This window comes from Neoarius graeffei, chromosome 1, assembly GCF_027579695.1.
Source record: "Neoarius graeffei isolate fNeoGra1 chromosome 1, fNeoGra1.pri, whole genome shotgun sequence".
In the NCBI taxonomy this organism is placed as follows: domain Eukaryota; kingdom Metazoa; phylum Chordata; class Actinopteri; order Siluriformes; family Ariidae; genus Neoarius; species Neoarius graeffei.
In genome coordinates, this window is record NC_083569.1 from 106,491,159 (window position 1) to 106,507,910 (window position 16,752).

Sequence of the window (16,752 nt, forward strand, 5' to 3'; positions counted from 1 at the left end):
AGAAAGAAACGATTTTTCAAAACTCCTGGACTGATATTTGTCGCGCCCAGGAGAGCTGCATATCTTCAGAATCACTTTCGTTCTGTAAGAACAACACAAAAATCAAAGCATCTTAGTGTGTATAAACATTAATAATCAAAAACAGAGATGATTATTTCCATTTAAAAGCACATCCTGAAGTGTTTTATTCCTCTTATACCTCAAAAATTTTTCCAGTGTGTTCAAGAATGAAACATTATGCTTTCCAATCTGTTTACAGTTACATCCATGAAATAAGTCAGGTCCTGTTCTCTCAAAGTCATTATAAACATTGTTTCTTCACCATCCTTCTATCCATCCATTAAGCGTAACCGTTTATCCTGTACAGGGTCATGGGCAAGCTGGCTATGGGCGAGAGGTGGAGTACACCCTGGACAAGTCACCAGGTCATCGCAGGCCTGACACATAGAGACACACAACCATTCACACTCATGGTCAATATAGAGCCACCAATTAGCCTATCCTACATGTCTTTGGACTGTCGGGGAAACCGGAGCACCCGGAGGAAATCCACGCAGACACAGGGAGAACATGCAAACTCCATATAGATAGGCCCCCGTCAGCCACTGAGCTTGAACCCAGAACCTTTTTCCTGTGAGGTGACAGTGCTAACCACTCTCTCTCTCTCTCTCTCTCTCTCGCTCTCTCTTTTTGAAGACAAAAAAACTTCACTTATGTTACTGAAAAACCATAAGCTCCTCCTTCATGAAGATGTCGGAAAATTCAGTGCTGCTGACACCAGAAACTCTGGATACTTTTCCGATAATAAAGGTATATTAATGCTGAAGTTGTCACTGGTTAAACTCCACTAATGTCAAAGTAATGCGACACCAGGGGAACCTGATACAAATAAATTAATAAAAAACAAAAACTAAAATTCTTCTACATTTTAGGGTTTCCACCTCACAATATTATATAATAGTAGCACGTGTTTTTGATTTTGTTATATGCATGTATACACACACGTTAGATAAATTAGTTTACTGGAAGAGCTCTAAAGACTTTAGCTTGGTTAAAAAGCTCTGAGAAAACTGAACGTTTGGATCTTACGATTGGAGTGCAGTCTTGATGATATGGGCAAACACAGTGCTCCGTCAGGGCTATATTACTACGGTCCATGAGTGAGCAATAAGGACAAGGGTACACTCTCCCTGCACTGGACACACACATGCACAAAAACAATCAGAAGCACAATAAGCATGTCGGCATTTGTCTTCCATTAGTCCTATACTGTATATAAGAGGTTCTCCCTGCCTAGGAGTCTGTGAAGCACAGCCAGGGGGTCTGTAATTTTTGTTTTCACTTTGTTACACTGGTGAAAATTACAATCTACCATTACTAAAATTATATTCTTTGAGTTCTTATACTTGATGTATCTACAACTACTACTCCAATTCACAGCACAAAATATATGGTGTGCAAAAAAAATCACTAACACATTATAGAGACTAAACTTTTGTTCCAACACATAAGGACTCGGACTTACCCGAATTTTCGACTGGCTTACTCCAGTCCTCGTCAAGGAATGACCCTCTGCTTTTGGCATATGACTTTACATGATTGGAGCAGAAGATCAAAGGTCGTCAATAACCGGAACCTCCCCCCATCTTTGTTTAGAGTTGGTTGAAGGGCCCTGATGTAGATGGCGGCTTTTACTCCTCTAGCGAAGAAATCCAGTTCACTGTCTAGTATTTCCACTGTGTCGAGCGTGACTGTATGTCCTGGTGATTCTAAATGGATGTGTTGTGATACCTCTGACATTGTCGAGCTGGATCGTTTGTGTTCTGAGAACCTGGTTTTCAATGAGCGTTCTGTTTCTCCTATATAACTTTCTGTACACTGGCCTTTGGAAGTTTTTCCCTGGCAAGGAATCCAGTATACAATCCCACACTTTTCCTCCTTGGGAGTTCTATCCTTGGTGGTATAGGTACATGGATGACACTCACACCAAACTCAAGAAGGTGCACGCTCAAGAATTCACGGAAAATCTGAACTCTACTGACCCTGACATCAAATTCACTTACGAGGAACAACAAGATAATTCTCTAGCATTTCTAGACACAAATACAGTCATACAGGCAGACAGCTCATTGCAGGTGAAAATCTACAGGAAACCAACACACATGGACCAGTACTTGAACTTCAATTCTAATCATCCCCTGGAACACAAATTAGGAGTAATCCGGACACTCTTCCACAAGGCTTACGCCATCATTACAGACCCAGAGAACATACAGGAAGAAAAAGAAAACATCACTCAGGCACTCAAGAAGTGCGGGTATCCCCAGCAGGTGATTGACAAGGCTACTCAACCCAAACCCCGTCAACCTAGGAAACAACACCGAAAAAAAGACCCAGGACAGAACAACAGAGGCCTTTTCGTCCTTCCCTACATCAGAGGACAATCTGGTGCTCCAGATGATCTTCAGATCCCATGGAATAAAAACTTGCATAAAACCTACCTCCACCCTGAGAAGTTTTCTTGTTGCCCCCAAGGATAGAACTCCCAAGGAGGAAAAGTGCGGGATTGTATACTGGATTTCTTTGCCAGGGAAAACTTCCAAAGGCCAGTGTAGAGAAAGTTACATAGGAGAAACAGAACGTTCATTGAAAACCATGTTCTCAGAACACAAACGATCCAGCTCGACAATGTCAGAGGTATCACAACACATCCATTTAGAATCACTGGGACATACAGTCATGCTCAATACAGTGGAAATACTAGACAGTGAACCGGATTTCTTTGCTAAAGGAGTAAAAGCCAGCTACATCAGAGCCCTTCAACCTACTCTAAACAAAGACGAGGGGAGGTTCTGGTTATTGACAACATAAAGTCACATGCCGGAAGCAGAGGGTCATTCCTTGGCAAGGACTGGAGTAAGCCAGTCGAAAATTTGGGTAAGTCCGAGTCCTTATGTGTTGGAACAAAAGTTTAGTCTCTATAATGTTGTTTACCAACACAGATGAGTCTACATGTGAATCACTACCACATGTTTAAATGGAAGGGATAAGATTGAAGGAAAATCTGATCTTTTGTACCAAGGACTCATTAAATATAAATCATGACCTGGAAATAAAGCTGAGTATTCAAGAGAATGAATGTGTCCTTTCTTTGTTTCGTCTCGTCTTCTTCCGCTTATCCGGGACCGGGTCGCGGAGGCAGCAGTCTAAGCATGGAAGCCCAAACTTCCCTTTCCCCAGACACCTCGGCCAGCTCCTCAGGAAGAACACCGAGGTGTTCCCAGGCCAGCCGAGAGACATAGTCTTTTAAGAAAGGGGACCTTTCTTTGTTTAAGATTCCAAAACATTCTGTTTATTTCCAGTTCATCCCAGATTTTCAAAGTGGGTTCAGAGTTTTAGACGCCACTGGATATAATACAAAGATATCAAAGCTGTATGAGAAGAAAGTCCTCTCAAAGGGAGTGTGATAATCAGAGGTAAGATCACAGTAGGGCTAATAAACTCAAATGGAAAGTTTGCATCATGTCTATGTTTAGATATGCGATCGAAAGATCAATTGTCCATCACTTTGCTTCTTTTTTGTGAAAGTAGGTGTCTCTTGGCCACTATTATTGACAAGAAATGCTTGATTCTGTTGTGAAAACTAGACAGACAAGGCTTTTAGAAACCTTACCTAAAACCGTATGGTATACTGTACTTGCACTCAATGATGACTGGTGAGATACAGTGTCTACCAACAGCTCGACAATAAAACATTGAGTAAGTCATTACTTGATTATCACAAGGACTTATTGAAATCCACGAAACATACAGCCGTCACACATTTTGTGTAATTACTATGTTGATTGGACATCATGTGTTTCATCTATGTACTTTTAGTTTCTCCTCAGGCGATATTATAGCATGTTGATTACATGGTGATGGAGTTTGAAAGTGTTCACAAACCTGCTGGATGGTGTAGGAATGGGGGTGTTGTGGGTAAATATGCTGCTTTCTGGTAGGTTTGGAAGTTGATTAGGAAGCGGTAGTGTGGGGTCACTGATAGGACCAAATTCCTCAATGTACTTCCTACAGAATTTGTAGTGGATCCTCATATTGCAGATAAATTCCTGTAAAGATAAAGATGAAATGTGAACATGAACGTGTGCATTGATGTAAAATTGTTTGATCAAGCAACCTGGATCAACAACTTGCAAAATTTGTCTTTTTGAATTCCTTAGACATAATGTCACCTTTATGTCCTCTAATGAGTGAGGACATGTTCATGTTATGGTAAGTGGAAATGAAACAACTGGAGAAAAACTTCAGGACTTTCCCATGATATGATGCTGTTTATATACAGTATAAATATAAATACTGTACATCAGGGTTTACAATCAGAGAAACACCACCACCTGCTGGAGGATTTATGAAATACAGCATAGAACAGAGGCTTGCTTTTCTCCCTGATTAATTAACTCATCTCATCTCATCGTCTTCCACTTATCCGGAGCCGGGTCACGGAGGCAGCAGTCTGAGCATGGAAGCCCAAACTTCCCTCTCCCCAGACACCTTGGCCAGCTCCTCAGGAAGAACACCGAGGTGTTCCCAGGCCAGCTGAGAGACATAGTCCCTCCAGCATGTCCTGGGTCTTCCCTGGGGCCTCCTCCTGGGGGGACATGCTTGGAACACCTCCCCAGGGAGGCGTCCAGGAGGCATCCGAAAGAGATGCCTGAGCCACCTCAGCTAATTCCTCTCAATGTGGACGAGCAGCAGCTCTACTCCGAGCTCCTCCAGAGTGATTGTGCTTCTCACCCTATCTCTAAGGGAGCACCCAGCCACCCTGTGAAGGAAACTCATTTCAGTTGCTTGTATCCGCGATCTTGTTCTTTTGGTCATTATCCAAAGCTCATGACCATAGGTGAGAGTCGGTACGTAGATCGACTGGTAAATCGAGAGCTTTGCCTTTTGGCTCAGCTCCTTCTTCACCATGATAGACTGGTAAAGCGACCGCATCACGGCGGAGGCTGCACCGATCCGCCTGTCGATCTCATGCTCCATCCTTCCCTCACTCGTGAACAAGATCCGGAGATACTTAAACTCCTCCACTTGAGGCAGGATTTCTCCACCAACCTGGCGAGGGCAAGCCACCCTTTTCTGGTTGAGAACCATGGCCTCGGACTTGGAGGTGCTGATTCTCATCCCAGCCGCTTCACACTCGACTGCAAACCACCCCAGTGCATGCTGAAGGTCCTGGTTTGAAGAAGCCAACAGGACAACATCATCCGCAAAAAGCAGAGATGAAATCCTGTGGTTCCCAAACAGGACTCCCTCCGGCCCCTGGCTGCCCCTAGAAATTCTGTCCATAAAAATTATGAACGGAACCGGTGACAGAGGGCAGCCCTGCCAGAGTCCCACATGCACTGGGAACAGGTCTGACTTACTGCCGGCAATGCGAACCAGACTCCTGCTCCGTTCATACAGGGACTGGACAGCCCTTAGCAAAGAGCCCCGAACCCCATACTCCTGAAGCACCCCCCACAGAATACCATAAGGGACATGGTCGAATGCCTTCTCCAGATCTACAAAGCACATGTGGACTGGTTGGGCAAACTCCCATGAACCCTCGAGCACCCTATGAAGGGTATAAAGCTGGTCCAGTGTTCCATGACCAGGACGAAAACCGCATTGTTCCTCCTGGATCCAAGGTTCGACTATCAGCTGAATTCTCCTCTCCAGTACCCTGGAGTAAACCTTCCTGGGGAGGCTGAGAAGTGTGATTCCCCTATAATTGGTGCACACTCTCTGGTCCCCTTTCTTGAAAAGAGGGACCACCACCCCGGTCTGCCACTCCAGAGGCACTGTCCCCAACCGCCACGCGATGTTGCAGAGGTGTGTCAGCCAAGACAGCCCCACAACATCCAGAGACTTGAGATACTCAGGGCGCATCTCATCCACCCCCGGTGCCTTGCCACCGAGGAGCTTGCAAACCACCTCAGTGACTTCAGCTTGGGTAATGGATGAGTCCACCTCTGAGTCATCAGCCTCCGCTTCCTCAATGGAAGATGTGATGGTGAGATTGAGGAGATCCTCAAAGTATTCCTTCCACTGCCCAACAATATCCCCAGTCGAGATCAACAGGTCCCCACCCGTACTGTAAACAGTGTTGGCAGAGTACTGCTTCCCCCTCCTGAGGCGCCGGATGGTTTGCCAGAATTTCTTCAAGGACAACCGATAGTCCTCCTCCATGACCTCACTGAACTCCTCCCAGTTCTGAGTTTTTGCCTCCGCAACTGCCCGAGCTGCGGCACGCCTGGCCTGCCGATACCCGTCAGCTGCCTCAGGAGTCCCGGAGGCCAACATGGCCCAATAGGACTCCTTCTTCAGCTTGACAGCATCTCTTACTTCCGGTGTCCACCACCAGGTTTGGGGATTGCCGCCATGACAGGCACCGGAGACCTTGCGGCCACAGCTCCGAACAGCCGCATCAACAATGGAGGCAGAGAACATGGTCCACTCAGACTATGTCCCCCGCCTCCCTCGGAAGCTGGGAGAAGCTCTCCTGGAGGTGGGAGTTAAAGACCTCCCTGGCAGAGTGCTCGGCCAGACGTTCCCAGCAGACCCTCACCATACATTTGGGCCTGCCAGGTCTGTCTGGCTTCCTCCTCTGCCAGCGGATCCAACTCACCACCAGGTGGTGATCAGTTGACAGCTCAGCCCCTCTCTTCACCCGAGTGTCCAAGACATAGGGCCGGAGATCAGATGAAACGACGACAACAAAGTCAATCATCGACCTCTGTCCTAAGGTGTCCTGGTGCCACGTGCACTTATGGACACCCCTATGCTCAAACATGGTGTTCGTTATGGATAAACCGTGACTAGCACAGAAGTCCAATAACAAACCACTCGGGTTCAGATTGGGGAGGCCGTTCCTCCCAATCACGCCCCTCCAGGTGTCACTGTCATTGCCCAGCGTTGAAGTCCCCCAGTAGAACAATGGAGTCCCCAGTCTGAGCACCTCTCAGTACCTCTCCCAGGGACTCCAAGAAGGCCGAATACTCTATACTGCTATTCGGCCCGTAGGCACAAACAACAGCAAGAGCCCTCTTCCCGACCCGAAGGCGCAGAGAGGCGACCCTCTTGTTCACTGGGGTAAACTCCAACATCTGGCAGCTGAGCTGTGGAGCTATAAGCAAGCCCACATGAGCCTGCCGCCGCCCACCGTGGGGGACTCCAGAGAAGTGGAGGGTCCAGCCCCTCTCGAGGAGCTGGGTTCCAGAGCCCAAGCTGTGTGTGGAGGTGAGCCTGACTATCTCTAGCCGGTACCTCTCAACCTCCCACAAAAGCTCAGGCTCTTTCCCCCCCAGTGAAGTGACATTCCATGTCCCAACAGCTAGCCTCTGTCTTCGGGGATCAGGTCGTCGAGGCCCCTGCCTTCGACTGCCACCCAATCCACATTGCACCAGCCCCCTACTACTACCTCTATGGGTGGTGAACCCACAGGAGGTCGAACCCACGTCACCGCTTCGGGCTGAGCCCAGCCGGGCCCCATGGGCAAAGGCCCAGCCATCAGGTGCTCGCATACAAGCCCCAACCCCGGGCCTGGCTCCAGGGTGGGGCCCCGGCTGCGCCATACTGGGCGACGTCACGGTCCTTGTTTTATTAATTTCCATAAGGGGTTTGGTGAACTGCTCTTGGTCTGGCCTGTCACCTAGGACCTGTTTGCCTTGGGAGACCCTAACAGGGGCGTAATGCCCTGACAACATAGCTCCTAGGATCATTCAAGCACACAAACCCCTCCACCACAATAAGGTGGCAGCTCTAGGAGGAGTAATTAACTCACATCACATTATTATATGTCACCTTAAAAAACAATAACAATAAGTAAGAAATAAAACACTTGAAGTGCTGTTATAGGAAAATAATCAATGATGGGGTGGTGTGATGCAGTGGAGTCGCTGTTACCACCACAAAGTTGATTATTTTCCAATAACAGCACATCCTGAAGGGTTTTATTCCTCTTAAATCACAGCAAGTTGCCAAAGATTAATGTTTTATGCTATTTATCCATTTACGTTTACTGTGTTGTGATTGTCTGTCTATTTGGTAAATATAGGTCCACACCACTGTACAGGAGCTACAGGCTTTTGCCACTGAATACAACACACACACCTCTCACTAATGTTAGGCTAAATACCTGCATGCGGTATTCTCATTTCTGTTGCTGGGAACTTCAGAATAAAAGTCCTAAATAAGACAGTATTATCAAACATTACATACTGTTGTGGAATGTCACAACACACGTTCCTGTTCTCGCTTACATTAGAGCACCTATAAACATTCATTCCCTCAACACCCTCTTTTTTCCTCTCAATTGAAGTTCAAGAGACAAAACCCACAGCATGCTTCGTTATTGAGAAACCACAGAGTAACAGCTTTACCGCTGACTGTTACAAAGTGCTGGCAATGGAGGCTCCTTCCATAAATGTGACAAACATCTCCTTACAGGAAACTTCATCGTTTCAATGATTAGACACATTTTTACTTGTTAAAGTTTGTTATTTGGATTACATTATGAAGTAGATTGTATGCTGTACGAGCCCTGCTGTTATAGACAATGAATCAAGACCTTCTGACCAATCAGAATCCAGAACTGAACATTTATGTAGTTTAATAATCATAATATGGTCTACGATGGTCCAGTCAGATCTTGATGTTTCACCCAAAATGCATTCTTATATCTATAGGAGATGATGTTGACCTTTTTTCCACACGCTCTGCATTTGCCTTTCGTCTGTTTCATCCTGTTCCTAATGTCTGTGGCTCTGCGCACTCTCTCATACACGGGGCTCCGACACAGCGGGCAGTGACGGCCCTGAATCCTCACCGCCGTCTGAAAACAGCTCCAACAGAACCTGGTGATGGAAAAAAAAACCCACCTCAAATTAGTACCATTGATGAAATTTATCTTTTGAGAACTATTGAAGTCTAGTTTAAACCAGGGCCCTTTGGTTTTGGTTTGAGGTTCCACTCACACATGCTGGCAGTTCTTGGTGCGGATGGGCATTTTCAAAACCTCTTTACAGATGGGGCAGTCATAGTCCTCCTTTGTGTCAGAACATACATTTGCCTTCGGAGATGCTTTACTCGAGTCCAGGCTTAATCCTAATGAGTTTCCCATTTCGTCAGATTCCTGCTGAGAGGAAACACAGAGATGTATTCTAATTAAATACTAATTTAAATCTTTTCAGTGAACAAAGATTCTGATGTTCCTTTTAGGGCTGTGTGATTCATATATACATTGATCATTGATCCCATTATGACCACTGACAGGTGAAGTGAATAACATGGCACCTGTCAAGGGGTGGGATATATTATTATTAGGCAGGAAAAGAACAGTCAGTTTTTGAAGTTGATGTGTTGGAAGCAGGCAAAATGGGCAAGTGTAAGGATCTAAAAGCAACTTTGACAAGGTCCAAATTCTGATGGTGAGATGACTAGGTCTAAGCATCTCCAAAATGGCACATCTTGTGGGGTGTTCCTGGTATGCAGTGGTTAGTACCTACCAAATGTGGTCCAAGGAAGGACAACCAGTGTAATGGCAACAGGGTCCTGGGTGTCAAAGGCTCATTGAGTAGCATGGGGTACGAAGGCTAGCCCATATGGTCCAATCCCACAGAAAATCTACTGTAGCACAAACTGCTGAAAAAGCTAATGCTGGCTAAAACAGAAAGCTGTGACCTTCAGAGGGACATCAACACCATACAGATCACCAGCTGTGCCCTGCTTTCCCTGGAGGACTTTTTCTCCTCCCACTGTCTCAGCAGAGCAGCCAACATAGTGAAAATACCTTCTCATCCAGACATCATTTATTTAAACCACTGCCCTCTGGAAATCGTTTCAGGTCCATTAAATCTCATTCAAACAGACTTAAAAAAAAAAAAAAAAGCTTCTACCCCACAGCTATACATGAACTGAACACTACTAATCAATAGTTACTTGCACTGCTGCACACTGAATGTGTATATCTACCTGCACTACCTCATTCTTTGGCAATGCAACTCAGAAAATGTAACATCTCTACTGATATATATATACATCATTCATCTCATTATCTCTAACCACTTTATCCTGTTCTACAGGGTCACAGGCAAGCTGGAGCCTATCCCAGCTGACTACGGGCAAAAGGCGGGGTACACCCTGGACAAGTCGCTATATATATATATATATATATATATATATATATATATATATATATATATAATGTACATACCTATTTATTTTGCTCTTGGTACTTCTTGTTTTTCTGTCAGTGCACCCTTCGGACTCCTCTATCAAGTTCGATGTACTCTGTACAATGACAGGAAAGGAATTCTGATTCTGATCTCAATTCTGAATTCTGATCATGCACCCCTGTTATTCCAACTTTGAGAACTACTTGCGTATATAGAGGAGACCCCAGGGCAGACCCAGGACACACTGGAGAGATTACATCTCTCGGCTGGCCTGGGAACACCTCAGTATTCCCCCGGAAGAGCTGGTGGCAGATAAGTGGCAGTGGTCCGGATAAGTGGCAGAAAATGGATGGATGGATGGATGGATGGATGGATGATATAGAGGCTTTGCACTGTCACGTGACCCCCATAGCAACGGTAACTATGCAACTATGACAGGAGGCATGCTTGTAGTGCTTCATTCAGATGAGTTAGTTGTTCTTGATCAGTATGGGAAGGTTTTGCTGCATTTTTGGATGTGCAAATCCATTTTGAACAAAACAAAGACATCAGATTTTTTTAATTTACCAAAAGTAATTCAACATCGGGGGGGGGGGGGGGGGGGGGGGGAACAGGTACCCTATGGGTACATGTGGCTACTGCAATCATTTTCTGATACCATGTCCATACTCTATGAGGCAGTAGCCCCAAAAATGAACAATTTAAAAATCTAAGTCTAAAATCCTTCCCGCACCATATGGGGCATTAGGCGGCACTGATCTGCGTTTCTGTAGCCCTCAGCCTCTCGCCTATTACATAGATAGGGTTACAGTGGGGGGCTAGTTCTCTGGTAACCATGAGAGTTTGACTCCCCACTCATATCTGCCTTGCCAGACGGCAGTATGACCCTACCACGAGTAAAACTCCTGATTGAGAGGTGGACACGCTAACCACTAGGCCAACTCACGGTCAATTTACAACCCCGATTCCAAAAAAGTTGGGACAAAGTAGAAATTGTAAATAAAAACAGAATGCAATAATTTACAAATCTCAAAAACTGATATTGTATTCACAATAGAACATAGACAACATATCAAATATAGAAAGTGAGACATTTTGAAATTTCATGCCAAATATTGGCTCATTTGAAATTTCATGACAGCAACACATCTCAAAAAAGTTGGGACAGGGGCAATAAGAGGCTGGAAAAGTTAAAAGGTACAAAAAAGGAGCAGCTGGAGGACCAAATTGCAACTCATTAGGTCAAATGGCAATAGGTCATTAACATCTCATCTCATTATCTCTAGCCGCTTTATCCTTCTACAGGGTTGCAGGCAAGCTGGAGCCTATCCCAGCTGACTACGGGCAAAAGGCGGGGTACACCCTGGACAAGTTGCCAGGTCATCACAGGGCTGACACATAGACACAGACAACCATTCACACTCACATTCACACCTACGGTCAATTTAGAGTCACCAGTTAACCTAACCTGCATGTCTTTGGACTGTGGGGGAAACCGGAGCACCCGGAGGAAACCCACGCGGACACGGGGAGAACATGCAAACTCTGCACAGAAAGGCCCTCGCCGGCCCCGGGGCTCGAACCCAGGACCTTCTTGCTGTGAGGCGACAGCGCTAACCACTACACCACCGTGCCGCCCGTCATTAACATGACTGGGTATAAAAAGAGCATCTTGGAGTGGCAGTGGCTCTCAGAAGTAAAGATGGGAAGAGGATCACCAATCCCCCTAATTCTGCGCCGACAAATAGTGGAGCAATATCAGAAAGGAGTTCGACAGTGTAAAATTGCAAAGAGTTTGAACATATCATCATCTACAGTGCATATCATCATCAAAAGATTCAGAGAATCTGGAAGAATCTCTGTGCGTAAGGGTCAAGACCGGAAAACCATACTGGGTGCCCGTGATCTTTGGGCCCTTAGACGGCACTGCATCATATACAGGTATGCTTCTGTATTGGAAATCACAAAATGGGCTCAGGAATATTTCCAGAGAACATTATCTGTGAACACAATTCACCGTGCCATCCACCGTTGCCAGCTAAAACTCTATAGTTCAAAGAAGATGCCGTATCTAAACATGATCCAGAAGTGCAGACGTCTTCTCTGGGCCAAGGCTCATTTAAAATGGACTGTGGCAAAGTGGAAAACTGTTCTGTGGTCAGACGAATCAAAATTTGAAGTTCTTTATGGAAATCAGGGACGCCATGTCATTCAGACTAAAGAGGAGAAGGACGACCCAAGTTGTTATCAGCACTCAATTCAGAAGCCTGCATCTCCGATGGTATGGGGTTGCATTAGTGCGTGTGGCATGGGCAGCTTACACATTTGAAAGACACCATCAATGCTGAAAGGTATATCCAGGTTCTAGAGCAACATATGCTCCCATCCAGACGACATCTCTTTCAGGGAAGACCTTGCATTTTCCAACATGACAATGCCAAACCACATACTGCATCAATTACAGCATCATGGCTGCGTAGATGAAGGGTCCGGGTACTGAACTGGCCAGCCTGCAGTCCAGATCTTTCACCCATAGAAAACATTTGGCGCATCATAAAACGGAAGATACGACAAAAAAGACCTAAGACAGTTGAGCAACTAGAATCCTACATTAGACAAGAATGGGTTAACATTCCTCTCCCTAAACTTGAGCAACTTGTCTCCTCAGTCCCCAGACGTTTACAGACTGTTGTAAAGAGAAAAGGGGATGTCTCACAGTGGTAAACATGGCCTTGTCCCAACTTTTTTGAGATGTGTTGTTGTCATGAAATTTAAAATCATCTAATTTTTCTCTTTAAATGATACATTTTCTCAGTTTAAACATTTGATATGTCATCTATGTTCTATTCTGAATAAAATATGGAATTTTGAAAGTTCCACATCATTGCATTCCGTTTTTATTTACAATTTGTACTTTGTCCCAACTTTTTTGGAATCGGGGTTGTAAAAATCACAGAAGTAAAATATACCAAGTGTCCGTACTTTACATTATTCTACTCAGAATCAGAATCAGAATTACTTTTTAATCCCCGGAGGGAAATTCAAATTTGCAACCAAGCTCCTGAATCAGAGAAGAAGTAAACATGTCTAAAAATAGAAGATAAAATCATCTGAAAAAACAATAAATAAAATGAATTCAAATAAGTTCAATAACTTAAGTAAAAGCAAAATGAAGTGATTCTATGTACAATGATTCCTATATACATACAGTATATTGCACCTGAGTTAAGGATACAGTATACATGGTAAAGACAGTGTACCACAGTTATACAGTGGCAATGTACAGCTTGACTGCAACAGGTAGGAATGATTTCCTGTGTCTCCCAGTTGTGCAGCGTGGAAGAATCAGCTGTTTACTGAACGTACTCCTGTGGCTGATCAGCTCCTCATATAGAGAGTGGGAAGGACAGTCAAAGATTGTTTTTATTTTGGACAGTGTCCTCTTCTCCAACACCACTGTCAGAGAGTCCAGTTCCATGCCTACAACATGGCCGGCCTTTCTGATGATCTTATCGAGTCTGTTAGTGTCCTTCATCCTCAAGCCGCTGCCTCAGCAGACAACAGCATATAGGATGGCACTGGCCACCACAGACTCATAGAACATCCGCAGCATCGTTCAGCAGATGTTGAAGGACCTCTATTTTCTGAGACGGCTCTGACCTTTTTTGTATACCATGTCCACATTTTTGGACCAGTCCAGTTTATTATCCAAGTACACCCCCAGGTACTGATATTCCTCCACCACATCCACACTGACCCCTTGGATGTTAACAGGGTTCACCAGAGCCCTGATTCTCTTCAGATCAACCACCAGTTCTTTCGTCTTTGTCATGTTGAGCTGTAGGTGGTTCTTCCTGCTCCACGTGACAAAGTTGTCCACCACTGTCCTGTACTCGCTCTCATCACCACCGGTAATACATCCAACCACTGCAGAGTCATCAGAAAATTTCTGGAGGTGGCAGGTCTCCATGCAGTAGTTGAAATCAGTGGTGTAGAGAGTGAAAAGGAAAGGAGAAAGGACAGTCCCTTGTGGAGTCCCGGTGTTGCTGATCACTCTGTCTGACACACAGCACTGCAAGCGCACCTACTGTGGTCTGCCAGTCAAATAATCCACAATCCAGGACACCAGTGGGGCATCCACCTACATCACTGTCAACTTCTCACCCAGCAGAGCTGGCCGGATAGCGTCAAAAGCACTGGAGAAATAAAAAAAACATGATCCTCACAGTGCTGGCTGGCTTGTCCAGGTGGCCGTAGACTTTGTTGAGCAGATAGATGATTGCATCCTCTACTCCAAGATGGGGCTCATAGGCAAACTGAAGGGGGTCAAGAAGTGGTTGGACCATAGGCCAGATCTGCTCCAGGATGAGTATCTCTAGGGTCTTCATGATGTGTGACATCAATGCCATGGGCCTGTAGTCTTTGAGGTCACTGGGACGCGGCTTCTTCGGTAAAGGGACGAGGCATGACGTCTTCCACAGCACGGGGACCCTCTGAAGACCCAGGCTCATGTTGAAGACATGCTGAAGTACTCCACTTAGCTGGAGGGTGCAGGTCTTCAAGGCCCTGGGGCTAACACCATCCGGGCCTGCTGATTTTCCTGCATGGAGTCTCTTCAGCTGTCTTCTCACTTGCTCCTCACTGATAATCAGTGTGGAGGTGATGGGTGGGGGAGAGATGAAGGTGTTTCCTGGGGGGGGGGGGGGGTGTGCTCAGCCAGGGGGTCTGTTGAGGAGGTGCGAGCAAGGTCCTGAAATGGGGATGAGGTTGGGCAAGAAGAGGCAGGGGAGGGGAGAGAATGCGAAGTGTCTGGTTGTAGCCATCCTGAAGAAGAGTGGTGGTGGTGGGGGGTTGGGGTCACACCATCGAATCTGTTGAAGTAAAGATTCAGCTCATTCGCCCTTTCCACATTGCCATCCACTCCTTCACTGTTGGTTGGCTTGTAACCAGTGATGGTCTTCATTCCACTCCGCACCTTTCTCATGTTGTTCTGTTGGAGTTTCCACTCCAATTTCCTCCTGTACTTTTCCTTGGCCTCCCTGATCGTTGCTCTCAGTTCATGCTGTACTCCTCACACCTCCTCCTTGTTGCCAGCTCTGAAAACCCTCTTCTTCTCATTTAAGAGGGCTTTGATGTCCTTCATTACACACAGCTTGTTGTTGGGGTAACAGCTGACAGTCCTAGCTGGGACAATGGTGTCCCACACAGAAGTTGATGTATCCCATGATGCACTCTGTGAGCCCATCAATGTCGTCTCTGTGGGGCTCACACAGTATCTGCCAGTCTGTCACCTCGAAGCATCCCTGCAGTGTCTTGTTGGCCTCGTCTGTCCATCTCCTCACTATCTTTGATGTGGTGGGCAGTCTTTTCATCAGAGGCACATAGCAGGAGGAGAGGTAAATCAGGTTGTGGTTTGACCTGCCCAGTGGGGGGAGGGGGGAAGAGCTGTAAGCCTCTTTAATATTAGCATACAGCAGGTCTATTGTTCTTCCCTCTCTGGTAGGACAGTTCACAAATTGGGTGAAAGTGGAAAGTGTTTTGTCCAAATTAACATGATTAAAGTCACCCGAGATAGTGTCACAAGCAGTGTTCAGGTTTGCGGGGGGGACATAAACAGCCACCATGATAACATTAGAAAACTCCCTGGGCAGATAATATGGACGAAGTCCAACAGCACGCAGTTCAACATCCGGGCTGCAGATGCGCTCCTTCACAGTGATGTGAGCTGGGTTACACTACCGGTTGTTCACAAGAATGGCAAGCCCTCCCCCCTTTGCGCTTACTGCTCCTGGCACAGTCTCTGTCCACACGCACCGTGTGGAAGCCCTTGATTGTAGCATTGTCATCGGGAACATCCCGGTGCAGCCATGTCTCCATGAAGCACATTGAACTACACTCCTGATACTCCATCTGACTCTGAGCCAGTGCCGTCAGCCTTTTTACAGTTTTCGAAACCGAAACCTCCGTACCGAGGCTGACATACACATGCTATTGCCATGACCCAAACTCTTATTTCCCAGAAAAGGTCTGGTGCTAGAGCTCAGTGGTCTCAATCAGTGGCGGCTGGTAGTCTTTCAAACAGGGGAGGCTGGTCGGTTACGATATTTCCAGATTTTAAAAGAAAAAAGAAAAAACACATAAACTTTGCCCATACTCTTGCCTCTGATCTGGCTGATTGTTGGCAGGGTCACAAACTGTGAAATAACAGGTTCTTTTGGCCCATTAGCCTACTGTCCAATATACATGATGGTGGTGTTGGGGGGATATATTTTAACATTTTATATTTTAAAATTGTGGCATGTTTAAAAATTGATCATTATTGAAAGCAGCTCTTTGTCAGGAACCTCAGCAGTAGCAGCAGAGTGTTCTGGAATAGGCACAAGCACTGACCTTGGGGAGCCAAACATAGAGCTGGGTACCACACATTTCATTCAATGACACTTTCCCTATATTTTACTTATTTTGACTGAGAAATGTTTTATTGACAATTTTGATAACCCTTCACTTTTAATCCAGGTCTGTAGTGTGAAATGTTCTC

At 45.7% G+C, this 16,752-nt stretch overlaps 1 protein-coding gene across 1 annotated transcript; it reads right to left on the reverse strand.

The window, feature by feature from the left end:
- Positions 1–16: 16 nt before the first annotated feature.
- On the reverse strand, positions 17–16,091 carry LOC132885813 (E3 ubiquitin-protein ligase RNF138-like). Its single transcript, XM_060920332.1, has 7 exons — positions 15,998–16,091; positions 14,846–14,904; positions 9,015–9,175; positions 8,741–8,894; positions 3,946–4,109; positions 1,090–1,195; positions 17–82 (listed from the first exon to the last, which is right to left on the reverse strand). Exons 1-7 carry the CDS (start codon positions 16,089–16,091, stop codon positions 17–19), a joined length of 804 nt encoding a protein of 267 aa, XP_060776315.1.
- Between the last annotated feature and the right edge of the window lie 661 nt (positions 16,092–16,752).

What these genes read in the sequence shown, in the direction of transcription:
- LOC132885813 (XM_060920332.1), bottom strand. Translation starts at nt 16,091, where the DNA reads ATGGAGACATGGCTGCACCGGGATGTTCCCGATGACAATGCTACAATC. An exon ending in TGATTATCAGTGAGGAGCAA is followed by an intron (nt 9,176 to 14,845) that starts GTGAGAAGACAG and finishes GTTTCCTCTCAG; the next exon opens with CAGGAATCTGACGAAATGGG. An exon ending in ATTCCTACACCATCCAGCAG is followed by an intron (nt 1,196 to 3,945) that starts GTTTGTGAACAC and finishes GTGTGTGTCCAG; the next exon opens with TGCAGGGAGAGTGTACCCTT.